Raw genomic sequence first — 20,751 nt, forward strand, 5'->3', positions numbered from 1 at the left:
ATCAGATAGCCTATGCAGATGTCGACATATATTTGGACTTATCTTAATAGTATCAACAGTATGAAATAAATCAAGATATATAGGAAATATGGTCTGACACTATTATTTCGTTCTAATGTCCATTCCAAGTGTAACTTTTCAGGTCGGGTTGCGTATTTCAGCAATCGCCAAGTAAAAGTAATATATAAGGGATTCGGTTCCAGCCTAGCACTACTCCATAAAAGAACAAAGTCAGGAATAAAAATCAACTCATGATTTATTATAATCACAAATCATCAAAGTACATATACTGGATACATCGAGATTTACCAAGGCTATACAAATATTCTACACTAAACACTGATCTATATCCTTGAATACATTATTGGAATATGGAACATTTCCATAGATGGAGGTGCTTCCATCTATACTGGTATAAATGCTCCGAATATGGAGAGAAATAAATACCTACTATATAAAAAAGCTATTATAATAAACATTAATTATTAGCTTAAGAATATGTAATGAATCTATAAACAGAGGTGCTTCCGTCTACAAATAGTTGTTTCCCGAATACGGAGACGTTTCCTCCGTTTTAACCAACGGACAACACCCATATTCTTAGAGCTTTGTAACTTTTAACTTGCTGCTTGTATCCCGTCATTCCGTCTTCCGAAGGTAGCTTTACAGGTGGTACACTGGTATACTGTTTTACGACTTCTTTCCAAAATCCATATTGCAGAGAAAGTGCAATTATATTGTTCAGACATCGTCTGAGACATAACAATAATTGGAATAGTAAGACAATAGTCTAAATTTATTTAAAGGACTATTCTCCTTATTCTTGAGCTATCTTGGTTTTTCATCACCCTCATATAATTTCAAGTAATTGTGATGAACTACCTTAGGTCTTGACTTTGGAGATTTTTGGATTTTATACACCACATCATTTATTTTCTCAATAACGACATATGGACCTTCCCATGAGAACCGTAATTTGGAGCCAATACTACATTTTTTTTAGGATTGTAACGCCAAATTAGATCACCTCTTTTGAATTGATTGAGTTGAGTGTTTCGGTCATGTTCATGTTTTCATTTTGTTTGTTGAGAGTGTAATTTTATCTCTAGCGAACTCATGAATTTTTATCCATTTGCTTCCTTAGTGTTGTTGTGTAATTAGTACACGTGTTCATTTCAGGTACAACCCGTCCCAGAACAAGATCAACAGGAAGATTTATGTTACGACCAAATACCATCTCACAAGGCGAGACCCCGGTGCTTTCATGAGAAGATGACCTGTAAGCCATCATGAGTAAGTTAATGTGCTCATCCCAGTCCCTAAATTTCTCTGCCACAAATGAGGAGAGCATATTTCCAATTGTTCTGTTGGCTCGTTCAACCATTCCATCAGATTGTGGTCTATATGGTGTGGTTCGAGTCTTTTCAATTCCCAAAATTATACACATTTCTTGGAATACCTTTGATTCAAAGTTTGTCCCTTGATCAGAGTGAAGTTGCATAGGCACACCAAAAATGGTGACAATTCTATCTATGAATTTTTGTGCAACTGTTGTAGCTTTCTGATTACGCATGGGTATTGCCTCAACCCATTTAGTAAAGTGATCTGCTACTACTAGGAGATAGGAGTTCCCCTTATTGCTTAAAGGCAAAGGTCCCAATACATCAATGGCCTATCTCTCCATAGGGAGACCCACATTGTATGTATGAAATGGACCCTTCGGCCATTTTGGTCGTGTTTTCCTAGCTGCACATTTGTCACAGCTTTTAATCCACTGTTTGATATCTCTCGACATTCTGTCCCAGAAATATCGTTCTCTCACTTTGAGAGTGTTTTCTTACTCCCTAAGTGACCTCCAGTCACACTATTGTGTAACTGCTTCATTACATAGTCTATTAGGGATTTGGTTATAACCATTTGATACAAGGGTTGTCCCCCTTGGATAGTTTCCCATTTGTGACATAATATGTCATCTCTTATAGTGAGGAAATCAAATCGCATCCAATAAAACTTGGTGCTCTCATCTAAATGAGATATATCAGGCCATTTAGGTCTTTCCCCACGTTTAACCCAGTTCCATACAATTTTAAGGACTGGATCATTTTTCCTACTATCTTTAATTTGTAGGAGATTAATAGTCTTTCTCCTGTTTCAGATACATCCGGATGTCCCGGTGTGGAACCCTTAGCTGCTGCTTTGGGTATATCAGACATATCTTGGTTTGGATCAGAACCCTTGGATCTTGACATTGGAGAGTTGTCTCCCCTAGAGTCATTGGCATGGTTTGTTTTATGAGATCTTGTTGTAACTCTACAAATAGTATCTGTAGCCTCATCAGAACAGGTTTTATTATCATACCTTTGTTCTGCTTTATCACAATGGCTACAATTTCTCTCTAAACAAGGTCTCCTAGATAAGGCATCAGCATTGCCATGAGCTTTACCTGCTCTATATTCAATTTTAAATTGATAAGCAGATAATAATTCAAACCATCTAGCCATTTGTCCTTCAGGGTTTTTAAAATTGATCAAGACCAATTAAGGGCGCCATGATCACTTCTGACCAAGAAATATTGCCCATAAAGATAGTGGTGAAATTGTTTAATAGAGTTTACTATTGCCAGTAATTCTCTACGTGTCACACAATATTTTCTCTCAGATCTGCTGAACATTTTACTATAGTAACATATGACCTTCTCTTTCCCATCTTGTAGCTGAGAGAGGACTGCACCTAAACCTGAGTCAGAAGCATCTGTATCCAGTATGAATTCACCTTCAGACCTTGGATATGCCAGTATCGGCGAGCTTGTCAATGCCCGTTTCAATGTGTCAAAGGCACTTTGACAATCCAAGGACCAGGTAAACCTTTGGTACTGCTCCGTCAACTTATGTAGTGGTTTAGCTATGGTAGCAAATCCTTGGACAAACTTCCTATAGTAGGAGCATAGTCCTAAGAATTGTCTCACCTCTTTAACAGAATTAGGAATAGGCCAATTTTTGACTGACTCTATCTTTTCTGGATCGGTAGAGATACCCTCTTCACTAACAATGTGGCCCAAAAATGAAACCTGTTTCTTACATAGGAAACATTTCTTGGCATGCATCTTAAGATTAGCTTCCTGAAGCCTCCCAAACACTTTATCAAGGTTATTGATGTGTTCATCAAATGTCTTGGCTAGTACTATTATATCATCCAAATACACCATGCAAATATCATGGGAAAGGTGAATAAGTACTTTTTCAATTAACCTTTCAAAGGTAGCCGGGGCATTACAAAGACCAAATGGCATTGATACAAATTGCCAAAGTCCTCCCCCTGGTATGGAAAATGCTGTTTTGGGTCTATCTTCAGTTGCTACCTTAACTTGCCAGTAGCCACTTTTGAGGTCAATGGTTGAAAACCAGTTGTGACCTGATAGTGAGTCAAGAGTACTGTCAATCCTAGGAATTGGATGACTATCTTTGATAGTTTGCGTCATTCAATTTCCTATAGTCTAGGCAAAATCTTAGACTAGAATCCTTTTTCCGTATTAAGACCACTGGAGTTCTCCATGGACTATCGGAAGGTTCGATTACCCCTTTTTGTGCCATTTCTTCTATCTCTTTCTCAACCTCCTTAACCAATGATAGAGGAACCCGCCTAGGCGGTTGTCGGATAGATGGAGTTGAGCCAGTATTTATTTTGTGTTCAGCAAGATCTGTCATACCCAAATCATGGGATGATTTTGAGAAACTATCTTTGTACTTTATAAGTAATTCTTTTAATTGACCACTTTGATTCTCATTCAGATATTCACAAGATTGCTCATAGAGGGACTTCAAATGTTCCGGAATAACATGAGTTTGTGGTTTTTCCACATTGACTTCATTAATTTGCACATTCTCGTGCTTTTGATCCACAATTTCATCAATAGTATCTATAGTCGCCACCACAGAATTCTTATACACTTTGCGTTCATTATCGCTAAAGTTCAGAATTCTCAAAGGGACATAACCCATACTAGGGTTTACAACAGCTTTGGCCACTAACACCTCATGTTTTGACATGAATCCTGGTGAAGGCTCTATAACAGCTGTATTTTGTCTACAAATTGGATCATTAAATTTTCCAGTAACAATCATCTCACAATTTGGAGGTATTATAATATCCTCTGATAATGAGACTCTACAACAAGCTGGCTTTGCTGCTTCAGCTTGATATCGGAAACATTGAATTTCGTCTCCTTCTATTTTCAAGCAATTCTTGTTTAATAAGATATCAATAGAATGCGTGGTCAGAAAATCTAAACCTATGATCCCCTGTTGTTTAATGTCTGCTATCAAGACTTCTTGTAACAACTTCTGTTTCCCTAAGCCAATAACAAGCTTACATTTTCCAATAAATGGTGTTTTATCTCCAGTAGCGGTTATCAAATTTAATTTGACCGGTTCTACATTGGAGTTCTTTATACCCAATTTTTGGAAGCAGTTATTGCTTAGAATGGTTACAGTTGCACCTGTATCCACTAGTAGCGGAAGTGCAAAGTCTTTGATTTGTGCACAAACAAACAAACCGGTGTGATCATCATTATTTATGCTGCTCACAACAATATCTGTGGGTCTCTCCACCTCTTCTACTGAATTCCGACCCTCGAAGTCAGTATCTAGTAGTTTTCCCTGAATCGGAGGTGACTGAAAGTTACCACCATTTGACTGGGAAGTGTGGCAGGGGTTGTGAAAGTTGGACCTTTGTGTGACATTTGACCTTGACCTCTGTGTTTGGTTCCAATTTGAACCAGTACTTGTGCCATAGTCATGTGTGTCAAATCTGGAACTTTTCCTATTTTGGGAATCAAATCTTTGGTTACCAACATTTGGAACTCTATTTTGATTTGTGTTTTGGGTAAATTGACCATTTTGTGTTTGTTTTCCATAATATGGATTAAACACTTGGTTGTTACCATTTCCATTCCCATTCCACCTATTCCTAGGTTTAGGATTTTGTCCATTTGAAGTGAAACCTGAGTTTCTTTGATCTACCAAATTTTTGATCTTTTTGTGTAGGGCTTGTATGGACTTATTTAATGTCGCAATATCAATGCCCTCTTGATCTGCCATTTTAGCAGGATATAGCATTTGGGTGTGGCACACAGTGCGATCTTCCTCAGAGATCATGTGTATTGCCTTACTCCTTTGCTTATCAGCTAACCTATGAGCCTCGAGCCTGATGGCATGCGTTTCGGCTTCATTAAGGATCTTTGGTCTCAGTTCCCTGATCCGTAACCGGGTATCAGAGTCTGGTATAGCATCGATAAAGTAATCCAATGCTAGGATATTTATCATTGATGCATCAGCCATAGGGTATGCTTGGCGAGTCATTTTTCGGATAGACTGAGCCATCTCAGAGAGTGTCTCATCTTTTCCTTTAACTCTTGTTTGGAGTCTAGCTCTGTAGATTTCAGAGCGTTCCAATGACCCAAACCTTACATTAAGTAACCTAACTAGTGTATCAAAATCTCGGGTCTCCTTAGCATTGAGCTCTGTGAGGATGGCTCTCGCACTTCCACTTAGGCTCCCAGCTAGATAGAGAGATTTTGTGTTGTAGTTCCACCCATTTATTTGTGCTACTATTTCAAATTGGGACAGGTATTCTTCTAGATTTTCTCCACCAGAATATTGTTGAGGTTTTAAACTCTGTCTTGTATTTTGTGCAGTGTTTCTTGTGTTCAAATGAGGTGATCCATGACTATTGTCATTTATGTCAGCCACTGGTGAACTACAAACATTAGCACTCTGGTGTTCATGAGAAGGATTTCTTTCCCTATGACTATGATTAATTCTATACTCTAAAGATTCTACATGTTCATGTATACTATTAATTTCTTGTCTAAGCTCTCTATTGAGTTCCCATAAATTCCTTCTATTGTCTTCTCTAAAACTATCAAACTGTTTGTTTATATTCTCCATCAGAATACTAGCTAAATCTTTGCTATTTTGTGCATTTTCAGAACTTTGAACCATTTCTGGAGAAGCTCTATTATCAACCTCTTCATTCTCGGTATCCAGACGATCATTCCTAATCCGGAATGTTACTTCAGAATCTGAATCGGACATCTCTACAGATTTTTATGATTTCAGTAAAGATTAACTCAATATCTCAGATTCAAATTTTGTGATTTTTTTTATATACCAATTTTAATGTTCTTTTTATGGATTCACTAGACACTGGAACTCAGTTTATCCCACTTCTGACACCAATGTAACTTTTCGGGTTGCGTATTTCAGCAATCGCCAAGTAAAAGTAATACATAAGGGATTCGGTTCCAGCCTAGCATTATTCCATAAAAGAACAAAGTCAGGAATAAAAATCAACTCATGATTTATTATAATCACAAATCATCAAACTACATGTACTGGATACATCGAGATTTACAAAGGCTATACAAATATTCTACACTAAACACTGATCTATATCCTTGAATACATTATTGGAATATGGAACATTTCCATAGATGGAGGTGCTTCCATCTATACTGGTATAATGCTCCGAATATGGAGAAATAAATACCTACTATATAAAAGCTATTATAATAAACATTAATTATTAGCTTAAAAATATATAATGAATCTATAAACAGAGGTGCTTCCGTCTACAAATAGTGTTTCCGAATACGGAGACGTTTCCTCCGTTTTAACCAACGGACAACACCCATATTCTTAGAGCTTTGTAACTTAACTCTATAAAAGTTATTCCCCTTGGAACGTTAAGTTCCCTCCACGGGGAAGATCTCAAACATCTTGAACCACTATTAGGTCATTGGTTTGAGGATACTCAAGGCTTTCCAAAGTTTAGGGCCAGAAGAGGCGACCACTCGTTTGGGAGCTCAAATGAGTTCTGACGTTCGTCCGATTTCACCCCCTTTTATAGCCTGCGCTGGTGATCATCCGACGAGTCCGAGCCAATCAAAGCGCTTGTTACATAGCGCGTGTGGAATCCGCGAAATCCAACCATAACAAATGGCAACATACACGGAAAGCAGGCTGTCGTTTACAGAGACGTGATTTGGCTAGAATACGACGTTTTTATGACATACCAATCTCGCAGCATGGTTCAGGTGACTTCCATGAACATAATAGAACATATTTATAAATGTTTCCTGATAAAAATATATGTACTTTGTGTCATTTCCGTTATCTGTCGAATCTCAATACCTGACTAACGTTAACACGCTAGATTCAAATCGCCAGTTAGTTCGACAGTTATTCATCACACAAGTAATTATAGTAATACAATATACATTCTATTAATTATGTCAATATCAATAATGAATATAATTATGATTCTCTGTCTTTTAATCACGTATATCACATTGAGTGTAGCTGTGTTTATAACAATTCTCAGATCGGGCTAGGCCTCCATTGTTCTGATAGGAAATATGACGATGTCATGAATTTACATTCCTGGGTATAATATTCGCCGTTACGGATCGTAACACAAGCTACCGCCCAGTCAACCTTGCACTATGTAATTCGCTATTATGATTTCCCTACTTCAAGATATAGTTGAAGTCGTTTTCAATACTCTAGTGTAAATCAAGTTACATAGAGAAATATACTATTTATATGGAGCTTGTTAACGTATCATAGACTATGTACATCGTATGTATAGCATGACCCTGTCTTTTAATATGACGTTAATTTAATCAAATAAACGAATAAACAAACGGGTTGTTGCTCCAAAACTTCAAAATACTTACTTCTTTGTCAAAGCGGGGCTCGAATCGCCACTGTTTATCCAGCAATTCCGGTATTGCAACTAAAGAAAAACGGAAAATATTTCATGGTCTTATTACATTCATAACAATAGTTGATAAACTCACACAAAATCTGAAAAAAACACCAAACGTGACTCTTCACTAATACTATCCATTAAGTAGCTCGGCGGATGTGTTATAGTGAATACTAAATTTGTATGGTCATATTCAATATATTGAATTTAAATAAAATTAAGATATGTTTTATGAATGTATGTTATATGTATACATGTAAATAGGCTTTCAAATAAAATGGCCCTTAATTAACAATTGTTGAGTTTAACGGGAAAAGGCACCTTCATACTCAATGCTTAATTTACTCATAAGTGGTATTTGAAAGATGATGATAATGATGATGATGATGAAGTAATTGAGTGTAATAAAGTATTTTTTGATAATGCTTGATAAGAAAAATCAAGGAGTGCGAACATTGACGAAATTAACCACATGTTACGAGGTCAATGGTTTGCTTTGTTAAATTAAATCTTTTGGTTTTTGTCTTGTTGTGAAAAAATGGAAGTTTATTTATTCTGCTACAAGTATTCTATTTTCAATTAACATATATTAAAATCTACATATAAAATATGTAGGCAAACAACTTATGAAGTACTGTGAAGTTTAGGTCAGGTCTTAGGATCACGAAACAGTCTTAAGTTTTGACTTTGGCAATCACAAAACGACGTTTTGAAAACTTTACGTCGTACTTGATTGGCTAAGACTAAACTTCACTCTCAGATTGTTTCATGATACTGGAGCCAGGTGCACTGATTAATAATTAGATTATCTGAAAAAAATATATAATCTCAATGAATTACACATTTTTGTCCCATATCAAATGTACAATATTACCTTTCTTGCTGAGTAACAATTCGTTTTCTGTCCTTTTCATTTTCAGTTCCGCTTTCAAGTTCCCGACCTGAACGCTTAACTGATCTATATTTTGTTCCAATATTGACTTTTCTTGTTGTAGTCGGTCGATGAGGTGGGACTGCTTGTTGCTAGATTGATCTGTAAATGAATTGATTTCATTTCAACATTCTCCAAACTCACAATTGTTATGATACTATTTAGTATAGTAATTAAAATTAGTTTCAGAATAAATGAAACGTGAAAAAGATATATTAGAGGTAATGACGGTATCAGTTACCTTGTGTGTTATAAATGTTGGGAATGATTTTTTCTTCGAAAAGCATAATAATTAAGAATTTTGAACACAGGATCTAAAAGGGAAATATTTTCAGTCGTAAGGTCCAGGATTCGTTGATATTGGTGTTGAAACAGCCATTTTATAAATAGATGAATCAAATAATTACATTGAGGTTAACAATAATTGTTGGGGATTTCGCATTATTTGACCTAAATGCATTATTATGTAGTATACGTTGTCTTTTCAGGATGCCACTGGGACCAACATCATATTTGGCCGGTATAGAGAGGCTCCGAATTATACAGGTTTAATTTACAATAAAAATAGGAAGGAATGTGTCATATAGTTACTCCGGGATAGACGGGTATTTTGATATGGAAAGGCTGGTTATAACAGATTATGAAACTATATATTTTCCTGATAATCTGGGTCTCATTGAATTCTATTTTACATATTTAAGAAATAAAATATCTTGGTTGATAATCTACATATTTGACGTCAGAAATAATAAACAAAAACTTGCATTCGATGCGCATATAATATTGTACCAATTTCACAAAATATGATTATGTTTTCTCTTTCAAATTTTAACTTCTTAAACAGTCTATAGTAACTTTTGAGATATCGTCATTATTTTCATTCGACTTGTGTGCCTAACAAAGTTTTGTTTTCTGTCTGCACTCTCTTTGTTTCAGTCTCTGCAGCCTTAAGCTGTGCTCTTAGTTCCTGTAGACTTTGTTCCGCACATTTATATTCTTCTGTCAGCTGCTTAATTTTCAAGGTTTGCTTTTCTTTCTCCTCTCGTAGGGATATGATTACAATATCACGTGTATCTAAAAAATAATACCGATTTATTTTTTATTTTTTACAAGACGATACAGTAAATAAGTTTATTTTAACCAATATAGAATACTTTACTTGTTTTCCCCAGAGACACATAATAACAGAATTTTGAATACACACCAAAATAACACACATACGATATGCCATGACATAGATAAACAAAGAAATAAAGAAATAAATATATAAATAATTAAATGTTAATAAAGTAACAGACCTTGCTACTTGATATTTGTATATTGTGTTACTTTAAAGATTAGAAGATGTGTAGAGGATATGTCGCCCGCAGGTGTGACGTAACGTCCTAAAAAGATAAAACTCATTATGGTCTTTTATACATCGACACTATAACTTCATGTATAGATAATTGAAAATATGTTCCTTTTGCATGACATGTTACTGATTTTTTAGTTGCATGGCATACAAGTAGAAAACTGTGTTTAGTCATGATAGTTTGGGTTTTATTAGTTTCACGTCCTATTAACAGCCAAGGTGATGTAAGGGACGCGCCAGGTTTGTTGGTGGAGGAAAGTCGGAAAATGTGAAGAGAAACCACCGAACAACGATCAGTACATGGCAACTGCCCCACATGGGATTCGAACTCGCGACCCAGAGGTGGAGGGCGTGTGGTATGTCGAGACATCTTTTTTTTTTTTTTTTCAAGGATAAAAATAATTTTATTTTTCCCGTCAATAGGGCCCCGGGGGTTGGGTCCCCCGAGGTTCCTCACAAAACAAACAAATAAAAATAATCATAAAAAACATCTGCACTAATACTGTAAATACAGGCAATACATAATCATAGGACTCACAACTTCGTAAATAGTTTTAAAAAATAATTTGAATATCACAGTCGTCTAGTACGATAATATCATTTGAAGAGATGAAATACTTTATGAATAAAGCTCTTTTATGCGTACTTATGAAAATAATGAAAAATATATCGAACAAAACGTTTGAACGTGAATTTGAAAAAAAAATTAATAATATCCACATTTCCTTCATTGCACATGACAATATTCCTTCTTTTAAAAACACAAAATCGGGCAACACTTAAGGTAAAGTTAACTACATGATGATTTACATTCTTCCACTTCTCATAAAATCCAAGCAATATCAAACGATGCCAGTCTATACCATTTCTGTTTTCATCACTAGTACCAGAAAAAAACTTTTTGACAAAATCATTAAAAAACACATAAAATTCATTTAATTTGGGACAATCTAAAAACAAGTGCCATAACGTTTCCGATGCCTGTTTACAGACAGGACATACATCCGTATCCGAAATTCCACATCTAAATAATTTGTCGCGCGTGAATATAGAATTATGAGCAACCTTAAAATGCACTTCCGCTACTTCGACTGGATAATTTGGGGCATGGATTATACTAAATACGCGCTCGACCTGATCATCCGGAAACCTACTTCCCCAAAACTGTAGGGCAACAGGTGCAACGAATGTCCCACTCAACAGTACCGCATAAATATCACGTGTGGATCGTGGTGACACGCGCGTGCCGTCAGGCCTTTGTAGCGTAACAACGGGATCTACGGCACATGTTTTTTCATAACAGTAATTGAGAATACTTGTGAGGACTTTATCAGGAAAACTATGGATTACCTTTACATACTCAGTGATTATATTCTTTCTTGGGATATCTGGATTATATTCATGGACTAATTCAACAATGGATTCTATTGGAAGTAAACTTGGAAGTACCTCGTAAGTAAAATCTTTCACATAGACAAGACCCGCTTGAATAAACACACTACTGTTCAGTTCTTTTCCACAATATTGAAACAGCGGGTTAAAAAATACAGGCTGGCTATACATATAATCACTTTTCTCCTCAAATTTAAGAAAATTAAATATATCCACCCAAGCAAGCAACATTTCTTGATAAAAAATCGGTATATTATTTAACTGCGAACGCTTGAAATTGCAGTTAAAACAAGATAAACCTAATTTCATTTTCCCAACTAAAGATAGGAAATATTTTCCGGTATTTTTCCATAATATATTGTCATTGTTCAAAAATCTAAATGCAAATTTAATTCTGAAAGATTTCAAATTCAAATCAATGTCGGGAAACTGCAAACCACCTTTACCTTTCAGGCCTATGATCGTTTTATACGAAACAAAATGTTTACTGTTGTTCCAGAGAAATTTCAAGCACATTTCTTTTATCTGAACTTTATGTAATTCGGATATAGTAGCAGCAGACAATACATGCCAACATTTTGAAAGTAACAAGGAGGAAATAACTGTAGCCCGGCCCTGGATTGTTAAATATCTCTGAGACCACGACGTCAAAATCCTACGCATAGAATTAATTTTACCTTCCCAGTTCAGTGATTCACAAATTTTACAATCTGGACCCAGATATACACCCAGTATAAGTATTGTTTTATTCAGGATTTTGACTTGGAAACTCTTTGCCTCTTCTGCTGATAAAATGCCACACCCAATACACATCACCTCTGACTTTTCAATATTAACTTTGGCCCCGGAAACTTTACCATATTTTTCTAATACATCAAATACCCCATTAATAGAAGATTTATTTGATAGAGTTAACGTTGTGTCATCCGCATGCTGAAAAACCTTAGCTTCTCTGCCAGACATAGGTATTTTAATCCCTTCAATATCATCCCTTTTCAAAATCATTTGGCCTAAAGGTTCAGCTGTCAAAACGTACAGCATCGCAGAGATTGGGCATCCCTGCCTTACTGAATTCAGAATAGGGAAGTATTTAGTTAAAAAACCATTACATTTCACGCTACTGTGAATCCCATTGTAAAAAATGTTTACCCACTTGATAAAGCGCTCTCCAAATCCAAACTTTAATAAAACTTTTTCAAGATAGTAATGGCTTACCCTATCAAAAGCTTTTTCCTGATCAATTTTTAGTATATAACCCTCCAATTTATCACATTCGGCAAGATCGATCAAATCACGTATACATGAAATGTTATCAGCTCCGCCATATCCCGCCCAACAATACAACAGCTTTGGTAAGGGGAGATAATGCTTGGTAAAACACTTTTCAACCTATTCGACATAATTCGTGCTAAAATTTTGTAGTCAACATTGAGAAGACTTATAGGTCTCCAATTTTTAAGCTTATTTCGATTCCCTTTATTTTTAAAAACTAGACTAATGACACCAAGTTTCATAGTCTTCGAAAGTTCCCCGCTACGTTCAATTTCAGAAAAAATACGAAGAAAAACATCACCTAAAATATCATAAAATTTACAATAAAATTCCACCGTCAAACCATCTTGTCCCGGACTTTTATTGCTAGACATTCCTTTCAAAGCAGCTTGAACTTCCTCATCGGTTATCAAAGAATCCAAACATTTTTTATCAAAACCAGATAGTTTCTTATCTATACATTGTGAAAAATCATCTATCACGCTATCATCAACATTAACACATGAATAGAGATTTTTATAAAAATTGTAAACTTCATCCATAATTAAATCTGTGTCAGATATGATCTGTCCGTTATCTTTTTCAAGCTCTTTAATTACTTTTAAACTTTGTCTGTGTTTCTCTAGTCTCAAAAAATGTGCAGTATTACGGTCACTCTCAATCGCCCATTTAGCCTTAGAACGTAACACCGCGCCTTTACATTTTTCCTCCTCTAGGCGCTCCAATTCCATTTTCAATTCTTGATATTTCCTCATAAGGCACTTATCATTAGAACCAACAATTTTACTTGAAATATCTGCCAAACGTTTCTGAAGTCGAAAAAATTCAGCACCCTTTAATTTTTTTCTCTCCTTTCCAAATAACTGAGATGTTTTCTTGATTTTATATTTAAGGTTATCCCACCAGACAAGTGTTTCTGTCGTGTATAAATCATCACTTTTTGCTTTTAAAATAATATCTTGTATTTTAACAACATAGTCATTTTCAAATGACTATGTTGATTGTTCAAAACCCAGACACCCGGGCCTCGCTCCACACAACTTAAATCTAATTGCATATTCACAATACCGTGATCACTAAAAGAGGTATCATTATAATAAACATTACGTACATTTTCCGATAATTGTTTATCAATAAGAAAATAATCAATTCGACTTTGAGAGAAACTCTCATTCCTCATTTGCTTACGAGAAAAAACAGAACTATCACGATTTCTATTTCTCCATATATCACATAAGTTAAAATCATTCATAACACTCTTAATAAAACGCAAAAATCATCACAGTGTTTGGTTAAACCAGATCTGTCTAATCGATTTAATGTTGTATTAAAATCACCAGCCACAATAATGTTTTCATAACCTTTCTGTAACTCATTTAAAACCGCATCAAAAAATATTAATCTATCGCTGTTTTTATTTGGAGCATACACATTAAATAAATTAAAAACACGCTCATCTAGTTTCACCGTTACTCTTAGTAACCTACCATCTATAATTGAATCACTACTTACTACACAATCTTTAATTTCATTCTTAATCAATATAGCCACTCCTTGATTACATGTATCACTATTAGAATAAATAATTTTACCATTCCATTTATCTTTGATTTGATTGATATACGTATCAGACCAAAAGGTCTCCTGTAGCATAACTAAGTCTGCATCTTTTTCTTCAAACATAGAAAAAAACTTTTAATACTTTATCTATATAGAAAACTGTGTTTAGTCATGATAGTTTGGGTTTTATTAGTTTCACGTCCTATTAACAGCCAAGGTGATGTAAGGACGCGCCAGGTTTGTTGGTGGAGGAAAGTCGGAAATGTGAAGAGAAACCACCGAACAACGATCAGTACATGGCAACTGCCCCACATGGGATTCGAACTCGCGACCCAGAGGTGGAGGGCGTGTGGTATGTCGAGACATCTTAACCACTCGGCCACCGCGGCCCCTTAATCAATATAACAAAACAATTCAAAACGTTAACGTTATATATAACAAGAAACAAATATATTATATTATCTATAATATAAATATATTATATTATCTATAATATATACACATTGCAGTTACCCTGATGTGTCGCTGTTTGAACATTTCATTATCATAAATTTTATTTACCAAATATTGATAAATCTCACTTTCATGGTCGTTTTATTATTTTCAGTGATTGTTCTGTTGTTTCCATATTGTAAACAGAGTTCTTTTGTGTTGATGCAGTTTATTTGAATATGGTGTTTCTCTTGTTGCACATCTTCAGTCTGTGTTCAAATCGTATCTCGTACCTCTGACTGAATGCAGGTTATCATTACAGTAAGCTATAGAGGTAAACATTATCGAGAACACAATATTGAAGATTAACAGTATACAGTGTTCTGCAGGTTAGCACATTAGCACAAAAACATGTTTCAGTTAACTTCATTTGGACCCAATGGGAATGCCGTGGTGACTATAGCACTGACATCAAATATTGAATATAGATTATTTAGTTTAAATCGTATATCATCTCACAAGGTTCGCTTCAACTTTATCTTAAGAAGATTACAAAAATCGTAGTGGAGAACAGCATTTTCAATATGATTTGATATGATGAAAGTAACATGTAAATGAAAGAAAAACTCTTAAACATTGTCCGTAAATATAAATAAGTCTCCAGAGATCACGCAGAAATACCTTCTTCAGAGAATTGATATGGTGCCTATTTCACAGTATGATAGTGTTATATTTGTCTGTTAACTACATACTTGGCTGATCGCACTATCTTCCTTCCGTTCATCCTCAACATTAAAGTGATTACTATATCACCCACTTAATATCGACCCCTGGAATATGTCATTGCACAAGTGAAGACTGTGTGCGACAACAGATTAGAAGGTAATTTTGCCCTTTGATAATCAAAGAATATTATATGTCTGTGACATAGTGCAGATGTAGACATTCATCATTATTTTAGAATAACAAACTGACAAAGATGATTTTCATATTGAACAGGGAATACCAGGATAGAATTGTCGATATAAAAAAAGACGATCTTACCAAGTGCGGTTTTTAAACGCGCATTTGCCTTTTCCATTTCTTTAAGTGCAAGTGTTTTGTGGTCCAGCGTTTTTTGGTTGGCATCCTGTTCTTGTTGTAAAGTTGTCATTTTGGCCTTTAGTTTCTGAAGATTATCCTTCAAAGCTCTGAGTCTTTCGTCGCTTGTACCTTTAAAAAAATATTTAGACAATAATTACTCGTATTCTGTCTTTGCATATACCTGTTTACCCTTGGTGGTAGGTTTCGATTGTGACGTCATTATTGTGTAAGTGAAAATTGTGTCGGTTTCCCTAAATGATTATGTTGTCAATACCCCTAAATAAACATGACATGACGGTCAATACTTCCCCATCATGGCAATAACTCTGTAATTAGCCGTATAGAGAATAAGTGATTTTTTAATGTACTCGTCATCTAACTGGACATGTAAGCTGTTTGTACATTTCATCTTTACTCCCATTTCGGGCTAACGTGATCGTGTTTATAACACCAGGATCATACATACATAGAAAATTGTCCTACTCCGCCATTTTCAGTTTCGGATGCCCCCCCCCCACGAAACGACATTTGTATGAGCGTTAGGAGGTTTTTATATATACTTTGATATGTTACAAAAGTTCAGTAATTTTCAGATGGTTTGGATACGATTTTGGAAAAGAAAAATAATATTTTAACTTTTATGCTAACAACCAAAAAATGCACTTCGGGGTTTGAATGGTTGATTTTCGAAAAATCAGGTGCATTTGGTAATTTTCATGCTTTCGAAAATAATATATCATACATGGATCAATCGGATAATTGGTAATATCAAACCATGATATAATGTTTTAAATTTGTATTCATGCAGAAATATCATGTTAAAAGTAGTTAGCCGATGGGAAATTGCCTATAAACGGAGGTCCGCTGCCTGTCAATAACGATAAAGGAGTTTCCAATCTCTATGGACATGTATATATGTTTTTAAAACAATCAACATACTCAGATTCTTGGTCAAATTTAGGATGATTGACGACTTTTCCTTTGTTCATCTAGTTCACGTTCAATACACTGTTTGTCATGTTCGGTATGTGAGGTCAAGTTATCTTTCTCTCTTTTGATTGAACGCAGCTCATCATCACGTGAAGCTATGTGAGTAAATGCAATTTCTCAAGGAACAGCAAACTTTATATTTAAACATTACTAATTACAAAAAAACTGAAATGGTATGAAAGTGTAATTGCAGTATTAAATAGGTTTACAATAATAAGCTGTTTTCCTTTATTTTGCCGTTGCAAGAAAACTGTATTGAAGGTATGTATCGCCCAACTGGGTTAAAAGTTGTAAATGTAAATGAAGCTACAATGTAAATTCCAAGGGACGAGGGACACACTGGGGCTTATTAACGTAATAATTGTGCTTTTAATTCGCAATGCAATATCGGATGGGTTTTACAACTGTATCAAAATATTAACAACATATTAGGTTCCTGGGTGTGGAAAAACCCACAGCAGGTTACATGTGGTTTTCAATTGTCGTGTGACAACTAGAAATGACATATTTGGTTATGCGTGTCTTATATCTTAACTTCTCCTTATTTTTGTTTATCTCCGGGTGGTCAAAACGCTATAACATGAACATTGCCCTTCTAGCCCCCATGTCCTTAATAATATGACTTCATTATTCTACACACGAAATCTGACCTGAAGTAATATTTTGAGAAACCTTCCTTGTTTTCACTTTTGGTTCAGATCTATAAGATCTTTAAAGGGATTCTATTCAACGGTTTTTCACTATGTGTTACGTTTAAGCCAGTGAGTCCTTCAGACCTTATATTCTACTTTTAAATAAAAACAAATATGATTTAAAGCATTTGCTTCATTTCTCTTTTACAAATGGACCAACCGCTTTGGCCGAAAAAGCTAGATCCAGGGTTTCACACGAAGTTTATATATGTTTATCGATTTACTGTTTGGATATAAAAAAGGAAAATTTGATTAATTTGCTGGTGCTTTGAAACACGATTTGCAGAAAATTGATTTCATTTCAATAAACTTTATTGTAAAATATATCTTCTCGTGATTTCCTATAGTGGAGGAACGAGAGAAACTACAGTTAATTTGCTATATTTTCTTTTTTAAGTCTTACTTCTCTAGATTAAAGTTATAGACTGTTCTTAATGAGATGCTCATGAATATTAATGAGATATCGAAAACGAGGCTAACAGAGGCTGGAGTGAAGGTAAACAAACATGGCTACCGTGAGTACGCCTCAATACTCTACTAGCGATCTGGCGAGTATTCCCGATATATCCTTCGGTTTTGTGGAAGAGGTAATCGGCAGACGAGAGCAGCAGCTCGGGGAAGGAGCAGATGAACAAGGGCTTTAAATATTATAGTGAGCAATACATCCATTCTATCACTGGTGAGTTGTAGAAGCGAAGCGAAAGTAGCTGTCAAAGCAAAAGTGTGTCAAGTGTGTGTAGCAGGTACAAAGTTACGACATCGGGGACTAGCATATACAGACCTCAAATTTGTTAACATTGACAGAAGATATGCTATATATTAATCGTTTATTTCACTTTTTGTCTTTTTAACCGTTTCAAATTGATGAACGACAATAAACAATCAATGTCTAAATATACGTAAACAATGTAAGTTCAACGGTTTGAGGGGGCGTGGCTGTCATTTTACGATCAGTGTTACGAAAAGTTATATGCTAATTTAACCTCATGTTAGTGTGTCTGAGTGTAATAAAGAAATCTGAAATCTGAATTTGCTTCAAATTTTAGTTCACCAAAATCAGGAAAATGATGTTTCTGTGAAAGCCAAGTGTTTCCGATCACAAAAGAGGAACGAGTGTCCTCATGATTTAAAGGTAATTTTCCATATAGACTATTAACATATATTAATTACACTACGGTGATATACATCAGTATATACTATATACCTTTTCATTTGTACATTAATATTAAGTGTGTACATAAATATTGTACTCGACAGTTAAAATCATAATTATTAAGTATTTATATTCTGTTTTATGAAATTGTCTATTAGGTAAATACATGTACAGTACTATAATAGTGATATCAATAATATCAAAAGAGTCAGAGAGACGACGACCGCCTATGAATAATATACCTCAACAATAGCTATAGGTAATGTTATTGCTATGAATTTTTTAACTTATTTCCTATTTTCAAATGAATTTCATAAGATAAATATCTACCTCCATCTTTGATACTCCAGGGGTTCCGATCACTTACGATCTCTACACCCTTGGACTATCTCATAGTAAAACTGAAGGCAACAAAACAGAACAAGTATTTTAGTCATTTGATGTACATCGAAAAAGCTGTATAGATCTAACGGTACACCGCGTTTGACTGTGTGGTTTTGAAGTTGGACATCACTCATTCTGTAGTCTTCAAAGGAATTTTTTTTCTGGCCTGTGATTGGTTCAGATTTTTCCTCTCATCTGCCTTCAGTTTTACTATAAGATAGTCCAGGGGTGTAGAGATTGTAAGTGATCGGAACCCCTGGAGAATTGAGGATGATCTACCTCTTATGTAGATGATATGTACTCTGTTTACTTAATTTGTTTCATACAGCTTCAAAATATAAAAAAAACTTGATTTTCAGGTTATTTTTACTGGACATGAACCACAAATTGAAGCAAGTTGTTCCTGCACAATAGGATTGAGTGGTAAGTGTGGACACATAGCTGCTTTGTTGTACCAACTAGCCTACTTTAAACAGAGGAACTTCAAATTGATTCCTGCTGATGTAGCCAAAACCTCACTTCCACAGGCATGGCATATTCCAAGAGGAGAAAAACTTCATGGAAGCAAAGCAGATGATGTTGTTGTTTATGGCTATGATAGGGAGAACCCTCATCGTCCAACAAGAGGAATCAAATCCACCTTGTACAACCCTCTGCCATCTGATTTCCAACAGGACTGTGATGCAGTGTTGGATCATTTCACGGATATGAATATCATGTTTAATACAGTGGCAGGAAACACATCAGAAATGGTCCAGACAAAATTTGGGAGACAGCAAAAAGGATGCGTACTCAGTTACCAACAAAAGTTATCATCCGAATATCTTGTGAACTTTGTTGACGTAGCCACTTTCCCTGAACTACCGGTGAGAAATACTATGATTAACAATATTAATACTGTTTTAAATGAAAAACAAACAAAGTTGTTTGAATCCCTCAAAATGAGCCAGTCAGAATGCCAGGAGGTTGAGGAATTCACTCGCCTGCAATCTAACGACCTTAGGTGGCACAAGATTAGAAGCCAGCGAATTACAGCTTCGAATGCTGGAGAAATTGCAAAACGACGGGCAGGTAAGATATATCCTATAACATGTAATTTTGCACCAAAAATTGATATAAATAAAAAAAAACCATAACATATATAGCTTTTTTAGGTCTGTATTAATTGGAAGTCCTATTAACAGCCAGGGTCATTTAAGGACATTCCAGGTTTGTTGGTGGAGGAAAGCCGGAGTACCTGGAGAAAAACCATTGACCAGCAGTTAGTACTAGCCACTTTGCAACCATGGCCCCTGTATATTTGAAAACAATTTAATACAAAACTGAAACAGCTTGATAACTTATTAATATTTGACTATGTAAAATACAACACAATTCATGAATTCATCAATATTATTTTTTTTTATTTTTCAGATGGTTCAAAATTAGCTGAAAGATTACAGTCTACACGAAGGGTACTAACTGCTGCGATGAAGAGAGGGATAGAGTGTGAAGCCATTGCAGCTTCAGCTTACAGCAAGGTAAATGAATAATCATATCATGTGTTATTTAATACATGTAGATACCATTTTGTGAATTAAAAAATAAAATTTAAAATAACAAGTAATCACAATTTCAAGCATCTCAAAATGTCTAAATTTCAATAGCTGTTTAAAATAAAAAGTCATGCAGTGTTTAGGCCAGTAAATTAAAGTGTATTTAAGAAACTTAAGCTTACAATCAAAATGAGAATTTTTAATAT

The 20,751-nt window shown here is 35.1% G+C and overlaps 2 protein-coding genes and 1 long non-coding RNA gene across 3 annotated transcripts; 2 read left to right on the forward strand and 1 right to left on the reverse strand.

The window, feature by feature from the left end:
• Positions 1-1,163: 1,163 nt before the first annotated feature.
• LOC138311780 (uncharacterized) lies at positions 1,164-6,128 on the forward strand. Its single transcript, XR_011206740.1, has 4 exons — positions 1,164-1,293; positions 2,156-2,282; positions 2,714-2,858; positions 5,987-6,128. It is a non-coding gene; the product is annotated as an uncharacterized lncRNA (long non-coding RNA).
• A 1,607-nt stretch (positions 6,129-7,735) lies between these two features.
• Positions 7,736-16,888, reverse strand: LOC138311779 (uncharacterized; the record flags this gene model as incomplete). Its single annotated transcript, XM_069252982.1, is given in 4 exon segments — positions 7,736-7,794; positions 8,642-8,800; positions 15,753-15,920; positions 16,731-16,888. Coding segments are annotated over 3 exon segments (327 nt in total), but the record flags the coding sequence as incomplete, so codon positions are not given.
• Positions 16,889-18,092: 1,204 nt separating this feature from the next.
• On the forward strand, positions 18,093-20,334 carry LOC138311781 (uncharacterized). Its single transcript, XM_069252983.1, has 3 exons — positions 18,093-18,152; positions 18,520-18,605; positions 19,370-20,334. The coding sequence occupies exons 1-3, from the start codon at positions 18,101-18,103 to the stop codon at positions 20,144-20,146; spliced, it is 915 nt and encodes a 304-aa protein (XP_069109084.1). The 5' UTR covers positions 18,093-18,100; the 3' UTR covers positions 20,147-20,334.
• The last annotated feature ends 417 nt before the right edge of the window (positions 20,335-20,751 follow it).

The sequence above is a fragment of the Argopecten irradians genome, unplaced genomic scaffold, assembly GCF_041381155.1.
Source record: "Argopecten irradians isolate NY unplaced genomic scaffold, Ai_NY scaffold_0109, whole genome shotgun sequence".
NCBI lineage: Eukaryota > Metazoa > Mollusca > Bivalvia > Pectinida > Pectinidae > Argopecten > Argopecten irradians.

Excerpts from the sequence above, each read along its gene's own strand:
- LOC138311781 (XM_069252983.1), top strand. The coding sequence starts at position 18,101 with ATGAACAAGGGCTTTAAATATTATAGTGAGCAATACATCCATTCTATC. Across the intron at positions 18,153-18,519 it reads ATACATCCATTCTATCACTG|TTCACCAAAATCAGGAAAAT; the intron begins GTGAGTTGTAGA and ends TTCAAATTTTAG. Across the intron at positions 18,606-19,369 it reads AGTGTCCTCATGATTTAAAG|GTTATTTTTACTGGACATGA; the intron begins GTAATTTTCCAT and ends CTTGATTTTCAG.